This window comes from Cololabis saira, chromosome 21 (assembly GCF_033807715.1).
Source record: "Cololabis saira isolate AMF1-May2022 chromosome 21, fColSai1.1, whole genome shotgun sequence".
Taxonomy (NCBI): Eukaryota; Metazoa; Chordata; class Actinopteri; order Beloniformes; family Belonidae; genus Cololabis; species Cololabis saira.
Window position 1 is genome coordinate 35465449 of NC_084607.1, and position 24680 is coordinate 35490128.

Genomic DNA, 24680 nt, shown 5'->3' on the forward strand with positions numbered 1-24680 from the left:
ACCGGACCTGGGGCGACAGGGCCTTCTCCATCGCTGCACCCACCCTCTGGAACTCCCTCCCCAAAAACATCCGTGACTGTACTGACCTCCCAGCATTCAAATCCCATCTCAAAACTCACCTTTACAGAACTGCTTTTAATGTGTGATTAATGTCCTGTCTCATGTTGTGTCCTTTTGTACTGTCCTGTGTAATTGTAAATTGTATTATGTGTTTTGTTTCAATGTAAAGCGTCTTTGAGTGCCCAGAAAAGCGCTATATAAATAAAATGTATTATTATTATTATTATTAAATGTTGATGTGAAAATAGACAGACTCAGTTCGTAGTCCGGTGAAGGCTCGGGGTCAAGGGTCACGGTGTCCAGGAGTTATTGAACAGTACCGCAAAGACAGAGCCGGCCCAAGGCAGAAGAGAACTGAGCGGCTGCTTAGGGCCCCGTGACCACTAGGGGGCACCCAAGAGTTAAAGAAAAAATAAAAATAAAAAATAATTTTTTTTTTCATGTGTGAGTGATGATTCATGCATTATCAAATTGTACAAAAACACAATAATTAATATTATTACGTAAACAATGTTATGTTAACAGACTAAATAAACGACTGCCTCTCGGCTCAGACTCCACTGGTCATGTGTTCATTCAACCCTGCATTGTTGCACACGGCACTTTGCATCTGAGGAGTAGGTTGAAGGCCCACCATGTCGGCAAAAATTAGTTATCCGTCCGGAGCAGAGAAAAGAAACAGGATGGAAGATGAAGAGGAGAAAAAACATGGCAAAATAATTGAATAATTGAAGTTTGTTAATCTGTTGTTCTGCTTCCATGGTTTTAATCACCGTGGATTACAATCTACCTACAACAAAAAGTTCTTACATCTAGTTTTAAAAGTGTATTTGTAATGACAGGGAAGAACATGAAATAGGTTTATAGAGGGTGTGCATTGACGTCACGTTCCCCACTGGACCACGCCCCCTAGTTGCCAAAAACAGCTGCAACTAGTGGAGAAGACGGGATAACAGCTGATTATCAGCTTAAATTAAAGGCAGTTGGACTTGACAGTGACCCGTACAGTTACCAAGAACCAGTGGTCCATGGACATTAATATTTGGTACAGTTACCCCAAGAACCAGTGGTCCATGGACATTAATATTTGGTACAGTTACCCCAAGAACCAGTGGTCCATGGACATTAATATTTGGTACAGTTACCAAGAACCAGTGGTCCATGGACATTAATATTTGGTACAGTTACCAAGAACCAGTGGTCCATGGACATTAATATTTGGTACAGTTACCAAGAACCAGTGGTCCATGGACATTAATATTTGGTACAGTTACCAAGAACCAGTGGTCCATGGACATTAATATTTGGTACAGTTACCAAGAACCAGTGGTCTATGGACATTAATATTTGGTACAGTTACCAAGAACCAGTGGTCCATGGACATTAATATTTGGTACAGTTACCAAGAACCAGTGGTCAATGGACATTAATATTTGGTACAGTTACCCCAAGAACCAGTGGTCCATGGACATTAATATTTGGTACAGTTACCAAGAACCAGTGGTCCATGGACATTAATATTTGGTACAGTTACCAAGAACCAGTGGTCCATGGACATTAATATTTGGTACAATTACCAAGAACCAGTGGTCCATGGACATTAATATTTGGTACAGTTACCAAGAACCAGTGGTCCATGGACATTAATATTTGGTACAGTTACCAAGAACCAGTGGTCCATGGACATTAATATTTGGTACAGTTACCAAGAACCAGTGGTCCATGGACATTAATATTTGGTACAGTTACCAAGAACCAGTGGTCCATGGACATTAATATTTGGCCACGAATCCAGTTTCCTGATATTTATATGGACTTAATTTCTACGCCGGGGAAATACACGAAGCAAACCTTGAAGGCTTACAAAAGTCTTGACGCTTGGTCCGACTTCAAGGCAGGATTTGTTGGTGAAATTAAAGTGATGAGGACACAGAACTTTATGATTTGACCGTTTAACGTTAGTTACCCAAAAATCCAACATTACCTGATACAAAATGGGAACCACAAATCCACGTTTCGGTGCCTGGAATCCAGTTGTTTCTGTGAATTGCAGTGATCCATTTGTCTCTCTAAAGCTTATTTTTCGCTATAGTGTGTGAATGATCAATAATTAGCATTATTGGCAGTAATAGAGGGCCCCAAAATCAGATTTTGCTTAGACCCACATGGAGGCTTGGACCGGCCCTGTGCAAAGACAGCGGTTTGGAGACGGTCCCTAAGACGGCGGTTTGTAGACGGTCACTCACAGCCTGTCCTAACTGCACGCGAGCGTCCGACTATCGCGTCGCACTGCGTGGCATCGGACGCTCTCTGTCCACACTGAACGCATTATGGGCCCCCACGTTATTTTGATTTGACAGCTGAAACTCGCTTTTTAAAAGGCTGATTTATGGTTCCGCGTTACACCAACGCAGACCCTACGCCATCTATTTTACGCGGAACCATAAATCAGCCTTTATTCACCGCACTACCCGCCCGTGCACTCCTGAAAGAAACTCCTAAAATAACTCCTAAAAGAGTAAAGAGACAAGTAAAAGATGGGTGAGTACTGCTAATCTTCCTACGTTTGTAGTTTCTAAACAGAAAACAAGCTTGATATTGTGATATTTAAATGTTCTTCTATTTTCTTCCTGTCGCTCGCGTTGAAAGCCGGTTGAAAGCGCTGTAGGAAACAGTCATGATGAGGAACGGCTGATCCAGTTAGTTGAAATGAGAAGTTATCTCTATGATTCCTCCTCATTTCACTACAAAAACCTCAATAAAGTGGTAGAAAGAAATATGATCCTATTATTATATTATTATTATTATATATTATCTTATTATCTTATCAGAACCTTCCAGCTCCCTGGCGATCTCCCTCCAGCAGCTGACACTTTATTGAGGTTCTTGTATTGAAATGACTGTTTCCTACAGCGCTTTCAACCGGCTTTCAACACGAGCGACAGGAAGAAAATAGAAACAGGGCGTCCGACAAATGTTCAGCTCAAAACAGCGCGCAGTGTCGCTGCGGCCAGTTAGGACAGAAAATAAAGCAATGGAATTGTTTTTGTCGCTGACGCTCGCTCGCATCGCATGCAGTTATGACACGGTGTAAGACAACATGTAGTTTGTAGACGGTCCCTAACACAGCGGTTTGTAGACGGTCCCTAAGCGCCGTCCAACCTGAAGCGAACTTCCCCACTGCGCGCCCCCGCGCAGACTCGCAGCTCTCAGTCCAGGCTCGTGCATCGCTGCGGAGGTTGGTGCCGCCGCGCTGCTGCTGCTGCTGCCGCTCCCCGGTCCCCGGTCCCCGTCCACGGTCCCCCCGGTAAGTGTCCCCGCCGTCCTGCACGCGCCTCCTGCAGCGGCCTCGCGACCTCCGTGCACGCGCGTGCCCGAGCATCACGCGCGTGTCCCAGGGCTGTTTCTGGAGACGGATCCACATAACGGACCTCAGTCCTGCAGCTGCACCGAGATCCCGCGAGATCCAGTCCCAACCAGCTGTCCAGCTGGAAACCTGCGAATACAGAAGGAAACAAGAGGGACAGTGCACGTGAAAACCAATTCATGCATCATAAACTAACTACAACGTGCACGCGCAGCAGACTGGTGTCCAGTCTGGACTCCAGTCTGGACTCCAGTCTGGAGTCCAGACTGGAGTCCTTGCCATTCTCTCTTGTATCAAAATCTTTAGCCGTGCTCCCTTTTCCCCTTTTATCTGATGAAAACTAAAAGCCTCTGGCGATTCTGCTCTCTAAAGGCTTGAGGGCTCAAGGACGGATAGCTTTCCACTTTGCACAAACATATGTGGCCGTTTAAAGGATGGAGAGGTTCCGTGTGTTCCTTTTCAATGTTGTCATTTCTTTCCTAAACCTACCTGCAGTCAGAGTGGATGGTGCCTTTGCTGGTTTTATATTTGTTGTTTTTCTAACAGCTCCACATACAGTTACAGTTAAATGCACTTCCGTCCTAAGAAAATGACTGATGTTCTGTACAGACCAAACCCATCAACCAAGAACTAAAACCATTCTACACCAGTCTGGACTCCAGTCTGGACACCAGTGTCCAGACTGGAGTCCAGACTGGTGTCCTGACTGGTGTCCAGACTGGTGTCCTGACTGGAGTCCTGACTGGTGTCCTGACTGGTGTCCTGACTGGTGTCCTGACTGGTGTCCTGACTGGTGTCCTGACTGGTGTCCTGACTGGTGTCCTGACTGGTCAGGTTCTTCTCAGTGAAGTACTGAAGTGCTCTTATTTAAGGGGTGTGTGTAAGTTTGTGAATGTTGAGACGCGTCTGCATGATGAACACTTGACCTAACTACACGTCTAACTCTGGTCTCGAGGTGACTGAACACGTGTTTAGTTACCCTGCAGCAAAAAATGCTCCTCCATCAGAGTAAACACGCTCAAAAGATACCGTGCGTGTGTCCTTAACTTACATTTACTGTATTTGTTGTTTGTTGCAGCTCATTGAAGGACTCCAGTTCTCTGCCGAATCCACAGCTGAGCGCTCAAGCCGGCAGGTAAGAGATCCACGCAGTGAAACGATGGAGGTCTCCAGCAGCATCCCGTACATTTGTTGGACAGCTTATACAATTTTTTATCACCAGCATTCAGGGTTAGCTGACGGTCAGTGGTCAGTGCGTGGTCAGTGACGGTATATAGGTCTGTGATGGTTCGTAGGTCAGTGATGGTTCGCAGGTCAGTGATAGTTCGTAGGTCAGTGATGGTTCGTAGGTCAGTGATAGTTCGTAGGTCAGTGATGGTATATAGGTCAGTGACGGTACGTATGTCAGTGACGGTTCGTAGGTCAGTGATGGTACGTAGGTCAGTGATGGTTCGTAGGTCAGTGATGGTTCGTAGGTCAGTGATAGTTCGTAGGTCAGTGATGGTATATAGGTCAGTGACGGTACGTAGGTCAGTGACAGTTCGTAGGTCAGTGAGGGTACGTATGTCAGTGACGGTTCGTAGGTCAGTGATGGTTCGTAGGTCAGCAATGGTACGTAGGTTAGTGACGGTTCGTAGGTTAGTGATGGTACGTAGGTCAGCAATGGTACGTAGGTCATTGACAGTACGTAGGTCAGTGACGTTTCGTAGGTCAGTGATGGTTCGTAGGTCAGTGATGGTTCGTAGGTCAGTAACGATACGTAGGTCAGTGAGGGTACATAGGTCAGTAACGGTACGTAGGTCAGTGGGTAACCCTTTCTTTTACAATACAGTAATAACCAGGTAATACCATGGTAATTACACTGTAATTACCTAGTAGTACCTTGTATTTACAAGGTAATTACATGGTAACTACCGGGTAATTTACCCAGTAAGTACTAGGTAATTATTACGTATTTTCTTGTACCATGTAATTATGTGTATTTACCATGTAATAACATGGTAAATACCTGGTTGTTTATTACTAGGTAATTACAAAGACATTAGATGGGAACTATGAGGGAAATTACAGGTATTTACCAGGTTAATATTGGTAACTACCAGTCAATTTACCATTTAATTACTCTGAAATTACATGAATTATTTCTAAGTAAGTACTAGGTAATTACTAAGTATTTTTTTATTTTAGGTAGTTACCAGCTAATTACACTTCAATGACCATGTAGTTACCTTGTATTTACTATACATTTCATGGATAACTACCAGGTATTTACCCATTCATTATTGATTTATGTATTATCAATGGATTGGTGCATGTACCCCCGAGGGGTGTAAATGACTCTATTGACCTTGTAACTAACCTGATAGTTACCATGTTTTTCCTGGCAATTGGCAGGTACTTAACCTTATAGTTACTTGCCCAGTAATTCTATTTCCTAAGTATTTACCCAATAAGTACAGACATTTTTACCTGGCTTTTACTCAGTAATTAAAGTGAAACTGGACTGTAAAAGAAAGAGTGTGTTGTTTCCATAATATTACCTGGTAAAAGTGTACTGTAAAATAAAGGGTTACCGGTCAGTGACGGTACGTAGGTCAGTGACGGTACGTAGGTCAGTGATGGTACGTAAGTCAGTGATGGTTCGTAAGTCAGTGATGGTTCGTATGTCAGTGATGGTACGTAAGTCAGTGATGGTACGTAAGTCAGTGATGGTTCGTAAGTCAGTGATGGTACGTAAGTCAGTGATGGTTCGTAAGTCAGTGATGGTTCGTAAGTCAGTGATGGTACGTAGGTCAGTGACGGTACGTAGGTCAGTGACGGTACGTAGGTCAGTGATGGTACGTAAGTCAGTGATGGTTCGTAAGTCAGTGATGGTACGTAAGTCAGTGATGGTACGTAGGTCAGTGACGGTACGTAAGTCAGTGATAGTTCGTAGGTCAGTTATGGGATGTGCATATTTTGAAATCTTTAAGAGCTTTGTGCCGTCCACTTTCACTTTTTGTGGGTCGACATGTTGCTCAAGTGAAATTGTGTGTGTGTTTCGAAACAGTAGCTGCGGGTTACACGCTGAAAGTGTCCTGAACTTTGGGTTCTGCGTTGTCATGGCAACGTGGCTCCTAAACACTGTGGATTACCGTTGTAAGTTCTGCGTACGCATCACAAAGTGCTGGGGGGGGGGACTGGTGTCAAGTTTCAGAAACTTTTTCATGAACTCAAGTGACTCGTGACTCGTCGGTTCAGTGTTTACATTCCTCTCATTTTCCCGTGAAAGAGGATGTTGGAGGTGGAACTGATGGATGTAAAACAGCAAATGTTGCATCGTAAATGAAAGAGGAAGTCGGGGAGGAGGTGGTCTTTACGCACTTTGAGTGAGTCTAGCGTGAGGGAAAAACAGGACGCGCCAATTCCCGGTGGTAATGCAGTACAGAGGACCAATCGCAGCTCCCGAGGTCCTGGTCGCAGCAACAGTCAGAAACTCTGGGAGGGTCTGTGGCCGGGGGCTAGGTCCCCTTCGTTGACGGAGGGGATATGCGTCAAGGCGCCGTTGATTCCATGAAGAAGCATAAATCAGACTTTAGCCGCTCTCACTTTGTGTCACTTGAGACCAAATGTGGGCCGCAGTAAACCGCCAAGCTTCCTCATCCAGGTTCAGGGACATTCAACATGTCGTACCACCATGACGGCTCACATCAGCGTGTCAAATGCACTTCACTGGAGTTGTGGTTTTTTATACCTTAAAGGAGCTGTATGTAAGAGCAATAATAAAACGAATCATAAAATGACCCCGATATGTCAACAGACATTTAAAAATCATGTTCATTTCAAATACTTATGTCACTGACAACAGCACTCAAGCCAGGATATTCCAGTTTAAAAAGAGGAGTTGCAGCCCTCAACTGATGTTTATGTTGTCACTTTTTGTTTTGGCCTGAAGCTCCACCCTCCACCTATCTCCCAATCACCAAGTCAGTATTGTTTCTGAAGCTCCACCCTCCACCTATCTCCCAATCACCAAGTCAGTATTGTTTCTGAAGCTCCACCCTCCACCTATCTCCCAATCACCAAGTCGGTATTGTTTCGGCATCCGGGTTGCCAGCTCGGCTCTAATTATCGCAGCAGCCGCTACGAATGTGTTGGATGAAAAACCTGGCAACCTCTGGTCGGGGGAAGGAGGGGGAGGGTACACGCCGCTCAACAATATTTTGAAAGTGACTGCAGTACCAGTTTTGGCCATTTCTTACAGACAGCTCCTTTAATACACATGAATACTTGGCTACACCACCTTCCTTTTAACTAGAGATACATTCAGGCCTCGTCAGTCTCTTTTTTTGAAGAAACTACCAGTAGTCCCAAGAGTAAAGCCTGGGATATACTTGCTGTTGGTGCTTGCGTTCGTTTTCGTTCACATCCGTTCACGTGCACCACCAACCGCAACGTGTAGTATGTGAGGAGAGCGCGTCGTACCTACGGTGACCGATTGGGGCCAGTAAGCAGGGCAACAGTTGGAAAAGTGATTAAATATTTAGTAGCAGCGGTAGTAGCAGTAGCAGATTAGAACAACAAACAAGTTAACATGACAACATTGGATGATGTAGGAGATTATAACATTGCTTTGGTTGCATCTCGGCAAAGGAAACAGCGCCAGCGACACCAGCTGGTACCAGACCGGGACCAGCTGGTATCAGACCGGGACCAGCTGGTATCAGACCAGCTGGTATCAGACCGGGACCAGCTGGTATCAGACCAGCTGGTATCAGACCGGTACCAGCCGGGATCAGGACCAGCTGGTATCAGACCAGGACCAGCTGGTATCAGACCGGGACCAGCTGGTATCAGACCAGCTGGTATCTGACCGGGACCAGAGCCAGAACTGCAGGTCGCTATGGGTTCAGTGTCTTTTTGAGAACGTTCACGTCGACGCATCAAATGAACGCAGGATACGTGTGGCGGCCATGATGCGTACGCGGTCTGAACTGCAAGTATATCCCAGACTTTAGAGCACTTCTATACAGACTCCACTTCTGTTACTTATTGTTAGCCCAGTTATCAGCTGATTCTTTTCCCCTGATTGTAAACTATTTCCAAATCCATAAGTTTAGCAGTCTGAATGATTTACAACTGTTGTCACGGCGTCGTTGGTCCGCAGGTCCAGCACCAGCAGGGCAGCGACTTTACAACTCCACTGCTGTTATACTGCAGTTTTCTTGTCAACACATGTTCAGCTCAATGGTGGCTGATTGATCTCTCTTCTGTCCGTGTCCATCTAGATTCAGATCAAATGAAACCACTCATGGATATGTATTCAGACTACTCTGCAGGTATTAAACTAGTTATCAACACTCACGTGGAACTAACTCCCTGGAGTTTTTTTGAGTTGCATTGTTGCCATGGTGACAGGTTGGCAGTGTCAGCTGCAGTTTAACTTGGCTCCAAACACGGTTCTCACTGGGGAATAGCAATGACTGAGGGAAGCAAGGAATAATCAATGATTACCACCGGAAGTCAGCACACCACGGCAGAACTACGTCAGATCATTTATCAATAGATTCATGCTTATACATTAATTATTTTTGCGTGTTTGTTAACACAATATCAAGAGGGAAAGACATCAGGACATCAGTTTGGAAAGGGTTATAAATCCATTTCCAAACTATTTGGAGTTCAACAGTGACAATCTTGACCAGTAGAAAACATTCAAGACAGTTGTCCCAGGGGATGTCCAAGCAAATTTACCCCCAAATCAGACTACACAGAGCTCCATCCCCGAGACACTGAGCAGGTTTAATGTTAGAGGAAGACTGAACCAGTACGGTTGGTTCGGAAGTGTTTTAAAGAGAAAACCTCTTAAGTCCAAATAGAACATGAAAGCATGTTGAAGTTCACAGAGATACGTCTGAACAAAACAGCAGACTTCTGGAGCAAATATCCTCTGGACACATGAGACCAAGGTGGAGAGGTCTGGTCCACATGTTCAGAACCATGTTGGGAGAAAACCAAACACAGCATCTCAGCAGAACCACCTCAGACCCACTGTCAAGCACAGCAGTGGAGGGATGATGGTCTGGACATGGACACCTGTCAGTCATTGAGTTGGACAGTGAACATGGAACTTTTTTCATGTAGCACATTTCAAACAACCTAATTTTGACCAAAGTGTTTCACAGCATTAATAACAAATTAAAGACCAATACATAAATATGATACAATATATAAATATGTAAAACATGAAAATAAAGTAAGAATATATATCAATAATGTGCCCAAAGCCAATCTGATGACGTAGGTTTTTGGTTGTAGGTCAGTAGCAGTATGTAGGTCAGTGATGGTTCGTAGGTCAGTGATGGTTCGTAGGTCAGTGACAGTTCGTAGTTCAGTGATGGTACCTAGGTCATTGATACTACCTAGGTCAGTCACGGTATATAGGTCAATAACGGTTCGTAGGTCAGTAACGGTTCGTAGGTCAGTAACGGTTCGTAGGTCAGTAACGGTTCGTAGGTCAGTAACGGTTCGTAGGTCAGTAACGGTTCGTAGGTCAGTGACGGTTCGTAGGTCAGTGTAGGTACCTAGGATAGTGATGGTTTGTAGTGATGGTACCTAGGTCAGTAACGGTACGTAGGTCAGTGGCGGTTCGTAGGTCAGTGACAGTTCGTAGGTCAGTAACGGTACGTAGGTCAGTGACGGTACGTAGGTCAGTGATGGTACGTAGGTCAGTGACAGTACGTAGGTCAGTGACAGTTCGTAGTTCAGTGATGGTACCTAGGTCATTGATACTACCTAGGTCAGTCACGGTATATAGGTCAGTAACGGTTCGTAGGTCAGTGATGGTTCGTAGGTCAGTGATGGTTCGTAGGTCAGTGATGGTTCGTAGGTCAGTGTTTCAGAGTTTTGGAGCCGCGACAGCAAAGGGATGATGACCCCAGAAGGTGCTCCATGATTGTGGGATCTTTAACATATAGAATAGAATAGAATAGAATAGAATAGAATGGAATAGAATAGAATAGAATAGAATAGAATAGAATAGAATAGAATAGAATCATTCTTTAAAAATTGTCTTCTGACTCAGAAAGCAGGGCTCTGTTGGCGATAACTTAAAATCTCACATGAATATACAGTATTTGCACAAGGCCGTTAACTGCACTAAACAACAAACAAGAGCCAGGAATGAACTCTGAACGTAGCCAGTGGAGGGAGTGTCTTCAGGTGTTTTGTTCCAGGTGATACAAAGAAGTTAATGCCAAAATAATGAGTATTACAAATATCTGCATGCAGATGACAGGAGACATTGTGATGTGTAATAACTGACCTAAATCGCAGCATGTATAAGGAAAATAGGACAGGATCCATCACATGCCACAGAGACACTGATGAAGTCAGACAGGAATCTTCTACTGTTACTGCTGCTGAATGGGGAGGGGTTAAGCCTGATTTAAGGTTCTGCGTTAAACCAACGCAGAGCCTACGCCGTTGCCGTGACGCCGTCGTGAATCCTTCGGACTTCGGAATCAAAGAGATAAGGACAACTATTGTGCAAAAAACCAAAACAACCCCAAAAAAAAATCACACACACACGAAGAAAAGAGCGCTGAAAGTTCACGACTGCTTCATGACCCGGAACCGGAAAGGCATTGTTACCAAGCAAACCAATCACAGCCCTCTCGGTCTGCGTTGGGTCTGCGTCGCCTCAATGCGTATTTTTTGGGAGGTGCAGGTCAGGCTACGGTGTAGCTACGGAGAGACGCCCGCGTAGCCGCCTACCCTACGGAGTAGGTTTAACACAGAACCAGAATTCAGCCTTTAGAGTTAACCATCAGTGCTAACCCTGGTGGCAGCATGTTCACATACCTCCCCGGATGAAGGCTGACTTTAAGAACAGCTTATCCACAAGCTGCTGAATCACGGGTGGAACTTTTTTTTTCTTCTCTCTTTGGCTTCTTTTTTGTTGAATAGATAACGCCAGCAGCCCCAAAATCACATTCATATAACACTGACAGTTGTTCACAGATTATTTTTTTCAATTATTACACAACAGTGCGGCTGTCGTCATCTCAGCACTCTTTAACAGCACTGCTGGTCTCATGGTCAGATGACATCCTGCAGTATTTTAGAGGCTTGCCTCTGTTTGGGCTTGTTTTGTTGCTTTTGTATCTGTAGTAAAAACACAGTAAAGATTTTCCACACCCGTGGGAACTGGATGATTAGTCCAGAAGGGGTCATGATGAAGGAGGTAGAAGCGCTCCGTGGGGTATTGGTGTTGTTTGTCGTCTCTCTGTGCTCAGATTCGAGCCTCCAACGTCTCAAACTCACCGACTCCCCTCGGCTCTCCGCCATCGCTCTGTCGTCCCCCCCGCCATGCAACCCCCCGCCCTTCCCCTTACAGATGCAGTCTTGTGTAACTCTCACAACCTAAACCAGAATTTTCCAGTTGGTGAGTTGTTGCCAAGAGACGGCCTGTGTGTGCACACGTGTGTGTTGGTGTGTGTGTGTGCACATGCAATTCCGAGGGGCTCTGCATTTCTGCTGTGTGAAGATGGATAACTGGAATTTTCCGGTTGTAGCTGCTGGTGTTACATAACAGCTGAGGAGCGAGGAGTCGGAGCAGACTGTCTGTCCTCCCCTCCGTCTAATTATTACTGGATTTGTAGTTAAATAATGTCTCCGTGGCTCTCCAGCAAAGGTGTCTTGGTCCATTTCAAACAGCTGAGAGGAACCCTTCTAAAACCAGGAAAATGAGCCGTTGTTCTGACGCTTCACTGGATTACCCCCAGTCAAGTAGAAACGTTAACCATCTGCTTACCAGTGCACGTGCATGTGTTTTTACTCCCTATATCCAGGCAGCAGGTGCACATTAGTTTGCCTGAAGGGTGGGGGATTTGTAGTGGCAGGAAAAAGTAGGTTAACCATTTTTTTATGCTTTAGTTTGCTACAAACTTGCCGGCTGTGATTTTTCCAGTTTTTCTGGATCAGATAGGCTCAGCGTTCAGGTGACAATCTGGACCAGAGCTGCTTCTGCTCAGACACATTTAAAGGACGTATGGTGTGTTCTGCTCTCTGGTGATCAGTCAGCATCTCTGGTTGGGTTCGGGTCTGGACTCGGACTGGACCACTCCAGAAGGCAGATTTTATTTTTCTGAAGTCATTCTGTGGTGGATATACAGGACTATCTCAGAAAATTTGAATATTGTGATTTTCTGTAATGCAATTACAAAAACAAACAAAACAAACAAAAATGTCATACATTTTGGATTCATTACAAATCAACTGAAATATTGCAAGCCTTTTATTATTTTAATATTGCTGATCATGGCTTACAGCTTAAGAAAACTCAAATATCCTATCTCAAAAAATTAGAATATTCTGTGAATCTTAATCTTAAACTGTAAACCATAATCAGCAATATTAAAATAATAAAAGGCTTGCAATATTTCAGTTGATTTGTAATGAATCCAGACATTTTTGTTTTTTTAATTGCATTACAGAAAATAAAGAACTTTATCACAATATTCACATTTTCTGAGACAGTCCTGTACTTCCATGTTTAGGCTCATTGTCCTGCTGAATCAACCAGTTTCTCCTGGGCTTCAGCTGGTGGTCGGACACCCTGGAGGAGGTTTTGGTTTTGTGGGGTCAGTTTCCCTTTCACATGAAACCATGACGCTCCCCCACCCTGCTTCACTATCGGGGGATGCTTTGATACCGGTAAACGGTGTCCTTGTTTACATCCTTCATAGCTCCGAGCAGGATAGTGGATTGGGTTCTTTGGTGGCAAACTTCAGGCATTCTGCCATGTACGCCCCGCCTCCCAAACCGGAGGCGGGGGAGGAAGGAAGGAAGGGAGGGAGGGAGGGAGGGAGGGAGGAAGAAATGAAGGAAGGAAGGAAGGAAGGAAGGAAGGAAGGAAGGAAGGAAGGAAGGAAGGAAGGAAGGAAGGAAGGAAGGAAGGAAGGAAGGAAGGAAGGAAGGAAGGGAGGGAGGGAGGGAGGGAGGGAGGGAGGGAGGGAGGGAGGGAGGAAGAAATGAAGGAAGGAAGGAAGGAAGGAAGGAAGGAAGGAAGGAAGGAAGGAAGGAAGGAAGGAAGGAAGGAAGGAAGGAAGGAAGGAAGGAAGGAAGGAAGGAAGGAAGGGAGGGAGGGAGGGAGGGAGGGAGGGAGGGAGGGAGGGAGGGAGGAAATGAGCCAGAAAGAAAGAAAGAAAGAAAGAAAGAAAGAAAGAAAGAAAGAAAGAAAGAAAGAAAGAAAGAAAGATGAATTCCCGTTGATACGTGTTTGTGTAACAAACATGGAGGATCTGAGTCATTCCAGTTTTGCAGTACAGGTGTAACTCATTTAATTGGTTTTTATTAATTAAATGTAATTGGTGTAGTTTAGTATTTAGTATCTTTTACAGCAGTGATTTGGCTCCAAAGACTGAATGTGGTGATAGATTTATAGTTACAAAGGTGGAGTTGAATTGGTATTTTTTTTATCGTTATCGGGCCAGAAATTATGGTGATAAATGTTTTAGTCCACACCGCCCATCCCTACTTATCGGACACAGTTTTCTTATCAGTTGACACCACCTGACTTGTTTTATTGTGCACAACAAAGGACTTTACACAGAATAACCTTCATTTCATGAACAGTGTTGTTTTCCAGTACTTGGTTGTTCCTTGTTGGTTGTTTTGACCCCCCTGAGGGTTTTGTGTTGTGTTTTTGGAGCCGTCTTGGCTGCATTTCCATTTCTAGGAAGAGTAGCTACCGTAGTAAACTAAATCCATGTCCACACAGTCACATTAAAGCAGAAAAACGGTTAATTTCAAGGCTAATTGCCCCAGTTTTATTAGAACTAGAATAATAACTGTGATCAAGTTCATAGTCACCGCACATCACAAAGACCTTTGTCTCTTCTCTTTATCTGTCATCTCCTACATTAACCTGGGAGCTCAATAATTAACTGTTGTCCTCCTCAGAGGTGGTTATGTTCCACTCAGAATCTGGTCTCTCTGTTTTCCTGCAGGTGTGTGGGTGAAGCTGGTCGTCGAGGGCAGTCTCTGCCTCTCCGTCGCTCGCCTTCTCACTACTGGTTTCCGTCATGGCGACCTCCCTGATCAGCCGCCAGCTCGTGCTCTCCCTGAAGAAGAACTTATGGCTCAGTGCTCCAGGTAAATCCTGCACACATCTACGTTTCTTGTACGATGACGCTCTGCCTCTGTACAAATGCACGGCGGTTGTTATTTAGTCCAGAGAATTGTCAGCGTGTCCTCCGTGTTGGGATTGGAAGGGGAGAGCAGCTGGTCTCTAGTAGGTTTATGGTGCCTCATTAAAAACCAGAGTATACCTGTGTCCATAAACCTGCTCAACAGTAGCAAATAGATCCAGAGCAGGCACTCGATTCCTGTTGGCCCTTCTGCTTTTCAGGTTCTGGTCATCTGCTGCTCTGGTCTCTTGGATCTTGTTGCTGCCTTTAATGTGGTAGCAACATCTTGAGTTGTGTTCAGGCATTCAAGTCCTCAAGAGTCTGACAGGAGCTTTTCTATCTACCTTGGCTGGCATTTTCCAGCTGCATCCCAGTTTAAATATGGGGTACCACAAGGCTCTGTTTTGGCCACCATTCTTTTTGCAGTATACATGCTTTCTCTGTGTTTTTGCTTTGCATAGTTTTTTTTTATGTCCAGCACAATGTCTTGGTCACAACACACCACTCACAACAAGATGATTCATAATTTAAATCCCGGCAGGAGCCTCTCTGTGTGAAGTTTGTACATTGTCCCTGAGCCTGCGTGGTTACCTTCTTCAGATACGCTGGCTTCCTCCCAGTCCTAAAGCATGCATCATTTTAAATGGCCCATTGGAGTGAGTGTGTTGGTCTCCATGTTTTACCTGAAAACAACAGTTCATGTAGTTTTTTTCTACCGTTTGAAAATACAAATTGTTGTTTGTTTGCTTCCCTTGAAACCAGTCGGGGCTCTTCCCAGTAAACTGGCGTCCTCTTTGCTTATTTAACCACCAGTAAATGTGAAATGAGGATACCTCTGATGTTTTTCTAAGAAAAACTGAACGGAGTTATGTAATTAGACACTGCAAATGTTTGAATAACCTCCAGCATGACGTCCTTATCAATGTGTGTGTGTGTGTGTGTGTGTGTGTGTGTGTGTGCTGCTCAGTTCTGATGTTTCAAAGGTCACCTGTCCTGTCTGTCATCAAAGCATTGACATGTTTTCTGTCAGTTCAGACGACAGGACCGGTTCAGACCAGTTCTGTGCTGCCCGCTGCAGTACAGTCCAGTTCCTCTTTGTTTACAGCCTTCTTATCTGACGCTGGTGTGCGTTTTAGAAAGTGCTGATAACGGTTTCAGTCAATCGATTAGTTTTATTGTGCCGTTGCACAACAGAAGTCCTACTTTACATGGAGAGGAACCTTCCACAGCCCATTTCAGGAACTCATATTTTCTTCACAACATAGTAAGGCCACAGGAAAACTAAGGTTTATAGTTTACAACGTTTAGAGAGTGACATGTCTGCTGTTGTCTGTGTTGGTCACATGTTGTACATAATTATTACCACAGGAAAGCTGAAGCTACTAAACTACACTTACTCTTTGTAAGCTGAGTCTAAGTCGTCTCTAAGAGTCTCTACAGTGTGAAATATTGCACATCAGCCTGCAATAAAACAGACAATTCATGATACTTTCTCATCTAATAATTTTTATACCTAATAATACAATGTCAGTGTCGTACATGAGATGACAATATTGACGAATGTATGGATTTCTCGCTGTGATCGGTGATCGGCAAAATCAGGATCGGCAGATACTGGTTTTCGAGATCAGTGATCGGCCCTCAAAATCCTGATTGTGCATCTCTAGCTTCACCCCGGCTTTAGTCTAGTTTCACTCTGGCTTTAGTCTGGCTTCACTCCGACTTTAGTCTGGCTTCACTCCAGCTTCACACCAGCTTCACTCCAGCTTCACTCTGGCTTTAGTCTGGCTTTAGTCTAGTTTCACTCTGGCTTCACTCTGACTTTAGTCTGGCTTCACTCCGGCTTTAGTCTGGCTTCACTCTGACTTTCTGATACTTTCTCATCTAATAATTTTTATACCTAATAATACAATGTCAGTGTCGTACATGAGATGACAATATTGACGAATGTATGGATTTCTCGCTGTGATCGGTGATCGGCAAAATCAGGATCGGCAGATACTGGTTTTCGAGATCAGTGATCGGCCCTCAAAATCCTGATTGTGCATCTCTAGCTTCACCCCGGCTTTAGTCTAGTTTCACTCTGGCTTTAGTCTGGCTTCACTCCGACTTTAGTCTGGCTTCACTCCAGCTTCACACCAGCTTCACTCCAGCTTCACTCTGGCTTTAGTCTGGCTTTAGTCTAGTTTCACTCTGGCTTCACTCTGACTTTAGTCTGGCTTCACTCCGGCTTTAGTCTAGTTTCACTCTGGCTTTAGTCTGGCTTCACTCCGACTTTAGTCTGGCTTCACTCCAGCTTCACACCAGCTTCACTCCAGCTTCACTCTGGCTTTAGTCTGGCTTTAGTCTAGTTTCACTCTGGCTTCACTCTGACTTTAGTCTGGCTTCACTCCGGCTTTAGTCTGGCTTCACTCTGACTTTCTGATACTTTCTCATCTAATAATTTTTATACCTTTAGCTTTAGTCTAGTTTCACTCTGGCTTTAGTCTGGCTTCACTCCGACTTTAGTCTGGCTTCACTCCAGCTTCACACCAGCTTCACTCCAGCTTCACTCTGGCTTTAGTCTGGCTTTAGTCTAGTTTCACTCTGGCTTCACTCTGACTTTAGTCTGGCTTCACTCCGGCTTTAGTCTAGTTTCACTCTGGCTTTAGTCTGGCTTCACTCCGACTTTAGTCTGGCTTCACTCCAGCTTCACACCAGCTTCACTCCAGCTTCACTCTGGCTTTAGTCTGGCTTTAGTCTAGTTTCACTCTGGCTTCACTCTGACTTTAGTCTGGCTTCACTCCGGCTTTAGTCTGGCTTCACTCTGACTTTCTGATACTTTCTCATCTAATAATTTTTATACCTAATAATACAATGTCAGTGTCGTACATGAGATGACAATATTGACGAATGTATGGATTTCTCGCTGTGATCGGTGATCGGCAAAATCAGGATCGGCAGATACTGGTTTTCGAGATCAGTGATCGGCCCTCAAAATCCTGATTGTGCATCTCTAGCTTCACCCCGGCTTTAGTCTAGTTTCACTCTGGCTTTAGTCTGGCTTCACTCCGACTTTAGTCTGGCTTCACTCCAGCTTCACACCAGCTTCACTCCAGCTTCACTCTGGCTTTAGTCTGGCTTTAGTCTAGTTTCACTCTGGCTTCACTCTGACTTTAGTCTGGCTTCACTCCGGCTTTAGTCTGGCTTCACTCTGACTTTAGTCTGGCTTCACTCTGACTTTAGTCTGGCTTCACTCTGACTTTAGTCTGGCTTCACTCCGACTTTAGTCCGGCTTCACTCCGACTTTAGTCCGGCTTCACTCTGACTTTAGTCTGGCTTCACTCCGACTTTAGTCTGGCTTCACTCTGACTTTAGTCTGGCTTCACTCTGACTTTAGTCTGGCTTCACTCTGACTTTAGTCTGACTTTAGTCTGGCTTCACTCCGACTTTAGTCTGGCTTCACTCTGACTTTAGTCTGGCTTCACTCCGACTTTAGTCTGGCTTCACTCTGACTTTAGTCTGGCTTCACTCCGACTTTAGTCTGGCTTCACTCTGACTTTAGTCTGGCTTCACTCCGACTTTAGTCTGGCTTCACTCTGACTTTAGTCTGGCTTCACTCTGACTTTAGTCTGGCTTCACTCCGACTTTAGTCTGGCTTCACTCTGGCTTTAGTCTGGCTTCACTCTGGCTTCACTCTGGCTTCACTCCGGCTTTAGTCTGACTTTAGTCTGGCTTCACTCTGACTTTAGTCTGACTTTAGTCTGGCTTCACTCTGACTTTAGTCTGGCTTCACTCCGACTTTAGTCTGGCTTTACTCCGACTTTAGTCTGGCTTCACTCTGACTTTAGTCTGGCTTCACTCTGGCTTTAGTCTGACTTTAGTCTGGCTTCACTCTGACTTTAGTCTGACTTTAGTCTGGCTTCACTCTGACTTTAGTCTGACTTTAGTCTGGCTTCACTCTGACTTTAGTCTGGCTTCACTCTGACTTTAGTCTGGCTTCACTCTGACTTTAGTCTGACTTTAGTCTGGCTTCACTCCGACTTTAGTCTGGCTTCACTCTGACTTTAGTCTGGCTTCACTCCGACTTTAGTCTGGCTTCACTCCGACTTTAGTCTGGCTTCACTCTGGCTTTAGTCTGGCTTCACTCCGGCTTTAGTCTGACTTTAGTCTGGCTTTAGTCTGGCTTCACTCCGGCTTTAGTCTGGCTTTAGTCTGGCTTTAGTCTGGCTTCACTCCGGCTTTAGTCTGACTTTAGTCTGGCTTCACTCCGGCTTTAGTCTGACTTTAGTCTGGCTTCACTCTGACTTTAGTCTGGCTTCACTCTGGCTTTAGTCTGGCTTCACTTTGGCTTTAGTCTGGCTTTAGTCTGGCTTTAGTCTGGCTTCACTCCGGCTTTAGTCTGGCTTTAGTCTGGCTTTAGTCTGGCTTTAGTCTGGCTTCACTCCGGCTTTAGTCTGGCTTCACTCCAGCTTTAGTCTGGCTTCACTCCGGCTTTAGTCTGGCTTCACTCCAGCTTTAGTCTGGCTTCACTCCAGCTTTAGTCTGGCTTCACTCCGGCTTTAGTCTGGCTTTAGTCTGGCTTTAGTCTGGCTTTAGTCTGACTTTAGTCTGGCTTCACTCTGGCTTTAGTCTGGCTTCACTCTGACTTTAGTCTGGCTTCACTCCGACTTTAGTCCGGCTTCACTCCGACTTTAGTCCGGCTTCACTCTGACTTTAGTCTGGCTTCACTCCGACTTTAGTCTGGCTTCACTCTGACTTTAGTCTGGCTTCACTCCGACTTTAGTCTGGCTTCACTCTGACTTTAGTCTGGCTTCACTCTGACTTTAGTCTGGCTTCACTCCGACTTTAGTCCGGCTTCACTCTGACTTTAGTCTGGCTTCACTCCGACTTTAGTCTGGCTTCACTCTGACTTTAGTCTGGCTTCACTCCGACTTTAGTCTGGCTTCACTCTGACTTTAGTCTGGCTTCACTCTGACTTTAGTCTGGCTTCACTCCGACTTTAGTCTGGCTTCACTCTGGCTTTAGTCTGGCTTCACTCTGGCTTCACTCTGGCTTCACTCCGGCTTTAGTCTGACTTTAGTCTGGCTTCACTCTGACTTTAGTCTGACTTTAGTCTGGCTTCACTCTGACTTTAGTCTGGCTTCACTCCGACTTTAGTCTGGCTTCACTCCGACTTTAGTCTGGCTTCACTCTGACTTTAGTCTGGCTTCACTCTGGCTTTAGTCTGACTTTAGTCTGGCTTCACTCTGACTTTAGTCTGACTTTAGTCTGGCTTCACTCTGACTTTAGTCTGACTTTAGTCTGGCTTCACTCTGACTTTAGTCTGGCTTCACTCTGACTTTAGTCTGGCTTCACTCTGACTTTAGTCTGACTTTAGTCTGGCTTCACTCCGACTTTAGTCTGGCTTCACTCTGACTTTAGTCTGGCTTCACTCTGACTTTAGTCTGGCTTCACTCCGACTTTAGTCCGGCTTCACTCTGACTTTAGTCTGGCTTCACTCCGACTTTAGTCTGGCTTCACTCTGACTTTAGTCTGGCTTCACTCCGACTTTAGTCTGGCTTCACTCTGACTTTAGTCTGGCTTCACTCTGACTTTAGTCTGGCTTCACTCCGACTTTAGTCTGGCTTCACTCTGGCTTTAGTCTGGCTTCACTCTGGCTTCACTCTGGCTTCACTCCGGCTTTAGTCTGACTTTAGTCTGGCTTCACTCTGACTTTAGTCTGACTTTAGTCTGGCTTCACTCTGACTTTAGTCTGGCTTCACTCCGACTTTAGTCTGGCTTCACTCCGACTTTAGTCTGGCTTCACTCTGACTTTAGTCTGGCTTCACTCTGGCTTTAGTCTGACTTTAGTCTGGCTTCACTCTGACTTTAGTCTGGCTTCACTCTGACTTTAGTCTGACTTTAGTCTGGCTTCACTCTGACTTTAGTCTGGCTTCACTCTGACTTTAGTCTGGCTTCACTCTGACTTTAGTCTGACTTTAGTCTGGCTTCACTCCGACTTTAGTCTGGCTTCACTCTGACTTTAGTCTGGCTTCACTCCGACTTTAGTCTGGCTTCACTCCGACTTTAGTCTGGCTTCACTCTGGCTTTAGTCTGGCTTCACTCCGGCTTTAGTCTGACTTTAGTCTGGCTTTAGTCTGGCTTCACTCCGGCTTTAGTCTGGCTTTAGTCTGGCTTTAGTCTGGCTTTAGTCTGGCTTCACTCCGGCTTTAGTCTGACTTTAGTCTGGCTTCACTCCGGCTTTAGTCTGACTTTAGTCTGGCTTCACTCTGACTTTAGTCTGGCTTCACTCTGGCTTTAGTCTGGCTTTAGTCTGGCTTTAGTCTGGCTTCACTCCGGCTTTAGTCTGGCTTTAGTCTGGCTTTAGTCTGGCTTTAGTCTGGCTTCACTCCGGCTTTAGTCTGGCTTCACTCCAGCTTTAGTCTGGCTTCACTCCGGCTTTAGTCTGACTTTAGTCTGGCTTCACTCCGGCTTTAGTCTGGCTTCACTCCAGCTTTAGTCTGGCTTCACTCCAGCTTTAGTCTGGCTTCACTCCGGCTTTAGTCTGGCTTCACTCCAGCTTTAGTCTGGCTTCACTCCAGCTTTAGTCTGGCTTCACTCCGGCTTTAGTCTGGCTTTAGTCTGGCTTTAGTCTGGCTTTAGTCTGACTTTAGTCTGGCTTCACTCTGGCTTTAGTCTGGCTTCACTCTGACTTTAGTCTGGCTTCACTCTGGCTTTAGTCTGGCTTCACTCTGACTTTAGTCTGGCTTCACTCCAGCTTCACTCTGGCTTTAGTCTAGTTTCACTCTGGCTTCACTCCTGCTTTAGTCTGGCTTCACTCCAGCTTCACTCTGGCTTTAGTCTAGTTTCACTCTGGCTTCACTCCTGCTTTAGTCTGGCTTCAGTTGCTGACTTAGCAAAATATTAATTGAAAGATGTTTGTTTATCTGTTTTCTGCTTCCATGGTCTTAATCACTGTGGATTACAATCTAACTACAACAAAAAGTTCTTACATCTAGTTTTACAAGTGTATTTGTAATGACAGGGAAGAACATGAAATAAGTTTATAGTGGGTGTGTGAATGATCAATAATCAGTATTATTAGCAGTAATAGAGGGCCCCAACATCTAATTTAGCTTAGGGCCCCATGGAGGCTTGGGCCGGCCCTGTGGTGGCCATCAGCTGAAGTGGAAGTTCCTCTCCGAGGTTGACCTGAAGACCTCCGTGTGACAGTTTCTGTTTCAGGCTGGAATCCTCAGCCCCGCCTGCCGATGAGCGGCGGGTCCAGTGTGCCAACACAAACCCCAAATAACCAGGATCCTGTTTCTGTCTGTGTTAGTTAGCTCATAAAACCTGTGTGTGTTTCCCGTCAGGCTGCAGACATGCCAGCAAGGCCGCAGCAAAGACCCAGCTGGAGTACGACTACGACGGTCCGTCCATGAAAACCGCCGTGCCCGGACCCCGATCACAAGTAACGCACCGATCCACACACGAGCCCTACAGAAACCCCTCCACACACGAGCCCTACAGAAACCCGTCCACACACGAGCCCTACAGAAACCCGTCCACACACGAGCCCTACAGAAACCCCTCCACACACGAGCCCTACAGAAACCCGTCCACACACGAGCCCTACAGAAACCCGTCCACACACGAGCCCTACAGAAACCCATCCACACACGAGCCCTACAGAAACCCGTCCACACACGAGCCCTACAGAAACCCGTCCACACACGAGCCCTACAGAAACCCGTCCACACACGAGCCCTACAGAAACCCCTCCACACACGAGCCCTACAGAAACCCGTCCACACACGAGCCCTACAGAAACCCCTCCCTCTCTCCATCCACTCCTACAAACCTTGTTTCTGATTGCAGGCGCTGACCAAACAGCTGGGAGAGATCCAGGTGAGCACCGCCGGTCCTGGGACTTCCTCTCTTTTCCTCAGCTCAACTTAAGCCTGCACAGGGCCTTTGTGTATCGTGCGTGTGTGTGATTTGATTTGATTTGATTTTCATTTTGTACATGTAAAAGACAACAATTAAAGAGAAGATAAGAAAACAAAACAAAGCAAACAAAAAAAACAAAGAATTTCGTACTTTAACACTTAATATCTTAATTTAAATCTGCAAAAAGCAGTAGGAAGAAGTGTAAACTTATTTAATCCTACCCCCATTCACTAATAATTTATTAACACGTATTTATAATAACTAACTATACTATAATTATACTCACACACTTACCTATACATACATACACATAGTTGAGTATTTGTATATATTTGTACACACATGCCCATATAAATATTTATATAAATATACTTATTTACACCATACTATCTCTATATTAACTCCATCTGCTCTATATCTATAAATATCTACTTACACACGTATTCACACACATACACCTATATATACTGTACATACATACACACATATATATATATATATATATATATATATATATATATATACATATACTGTACATATATATATATATATATATATATATATATATATATTTGTATGTATATATATATATATATATTTGTATGTATATATATATATATATATATATATATATATATATATATATATATATATATATATATATATATATATATATATATTTGTATGTATGTACAGTATATATAGGTGTATGTGTATATACATATACAGGACTGTCTCAGAAAATTAGAATATTGTGATTTTCTGTAATGCAATTATAAAAACAATGTCATACATTCTGGATTCATTACAAATCAACTGAAATATTGCAAGCCTTTTATTATTTTAATATTGCTGATCATGGCTTACAGCTTAAGAAAACTCAAATATCCTATCTCAAAAAATTTGAATATTCTGGGAATCTTAATCTTAAACTGTAAGCCATAATCAGCAATATTAAAATAATAACAGGCTTGCAATATTTCAGTTGATTTGTAATGAATCCAGAATGTATGACTTTTTTGCTTTTGTAATTGCATTACAGAAAATAAAGAACTTTATCACAATATTCAAATTTTCTGAGACAGTCCTGTATATATACATACACATATAATTAGCTGCCCATTTCTGTACATAAATATAAACAAAACTGCCCATCACCCAATAGTGTTATATCAGGATCTTAAAGGCCGCTAAACCCCTTCCTCTTTGTACCTTGTGAAAATCATGTTTTTATATTTGTTTTTAAACTGTTTGGACATTGTTTTAATTCTGAATCCATTCTGTTCCACAGTTTAACTGTGTGTGTGGTCAGATAGGATCAGCTCAGTGAAGTGGTTAAAGAAAGCCTGCGGCAGCGTGCCCTCTCCCAGTGTGTGATGTGTAGGAGTCTGCAGCCTTCCTGCAGCTCGTCTTCACGTGACAAGTGTGTACGCGGCTATGGAAATGTTTGCAAAGTAGCAGTAACTCGGCCGGATGTAGGTCAGATCATGCTCTGAGTGCCGGCGTTGGTGTGGCATCGGCGTGCAGAGCTGGGTGTCCACATGAAGCCTCTAATCCCAGCCCCCCTGACTCAGCTGAGCTCTGAATAACACATGGACAGAGTTAAAAAGATCCCACTTCTGTGAAACCTGCAGAGTCCTGTTTAGTCCACGCTATGTCTAAAAATAGAGCCCAGTCTGCTGGAAACCTCATTTGAAGCTCATTTTAGGCAGAATATGGAACAAATATTGAACCTTGAGTGGATTGTAGGTTCTGATTCTTGTCAAGCCAGACGTGATTCAAACGTGTTGGGTATCCAGTATCAGTGTCTTCTGTATGCTACTGTTGGTACACCAATGAACAGAGATATTTCCAGTTTCAGCCTGTAACTGTTCCCTGTGGGTTCCTCTTCACCTAATCTCTGGTTTCAATCTGGCTTTAGTTTGGTTTAATGGTTTTATTCTGGTTTCACTCTGGCTTTACTCCAGCTTTAGTCTGGCTTTATTCTAGTTTAATGGCTTTAGCCTGGTTTAATGGATTTATTGTGGTTTCACTCCGGCTTTACTCTGGTTTAACAACAGCTCCAGTCTGGTTTCAGTCTGGTTTCACTCCGGCTTTACTCTGGCTTTAGTCTGGCTTTAGTCTGGTTTAATGGCTTTATTCTGGTTTCACTCCGGCTTTACTCCGGCTTT

The 24680-nt window shown here is 44.4% G+C and overlaps 1 protein-coding gene across 2 annotated transcripts in view; it reads left to right on the plus strand.

The window, feature by feature from the left end:
* Positions 1 to 3297: 3297 nt before the first annotated feature.
* Positions 3298 to 24680, plus strand: part of abat (4-aminobutyrate aminotransferase) — a 39976-nt gene continuing 18593 nt past the window's right edge. The window contains exons 1-5 of one of the 2 annotated variants that reach the window (XM_061712884.1): positions 3298 to 3367; positions 4506 to 4562; positions 14419 to 14563; positions 21933 to 22030; positions 22438 to 22467. In XM_061712884.1, the coding sequence (XP_061568868.1) occupies positions 14494 to 14563; positions 21933 to 22030; positions 22438 to 22467 (198 nt within the window). In that variant the 5' untranslated portion in view covers positions 3298 to 3367; positions 4506 to 4562; positions 14419 to 14493. The remainder of the gene's footprint in view (positions 3368 to 4505; positions 4563 to 14418; positions 14564 to 21932; positions 22031 to 22437; positions 22468 to 24680) is intronic. The other variant, XM_061712885.1, reaches the window with a different exon arrangement.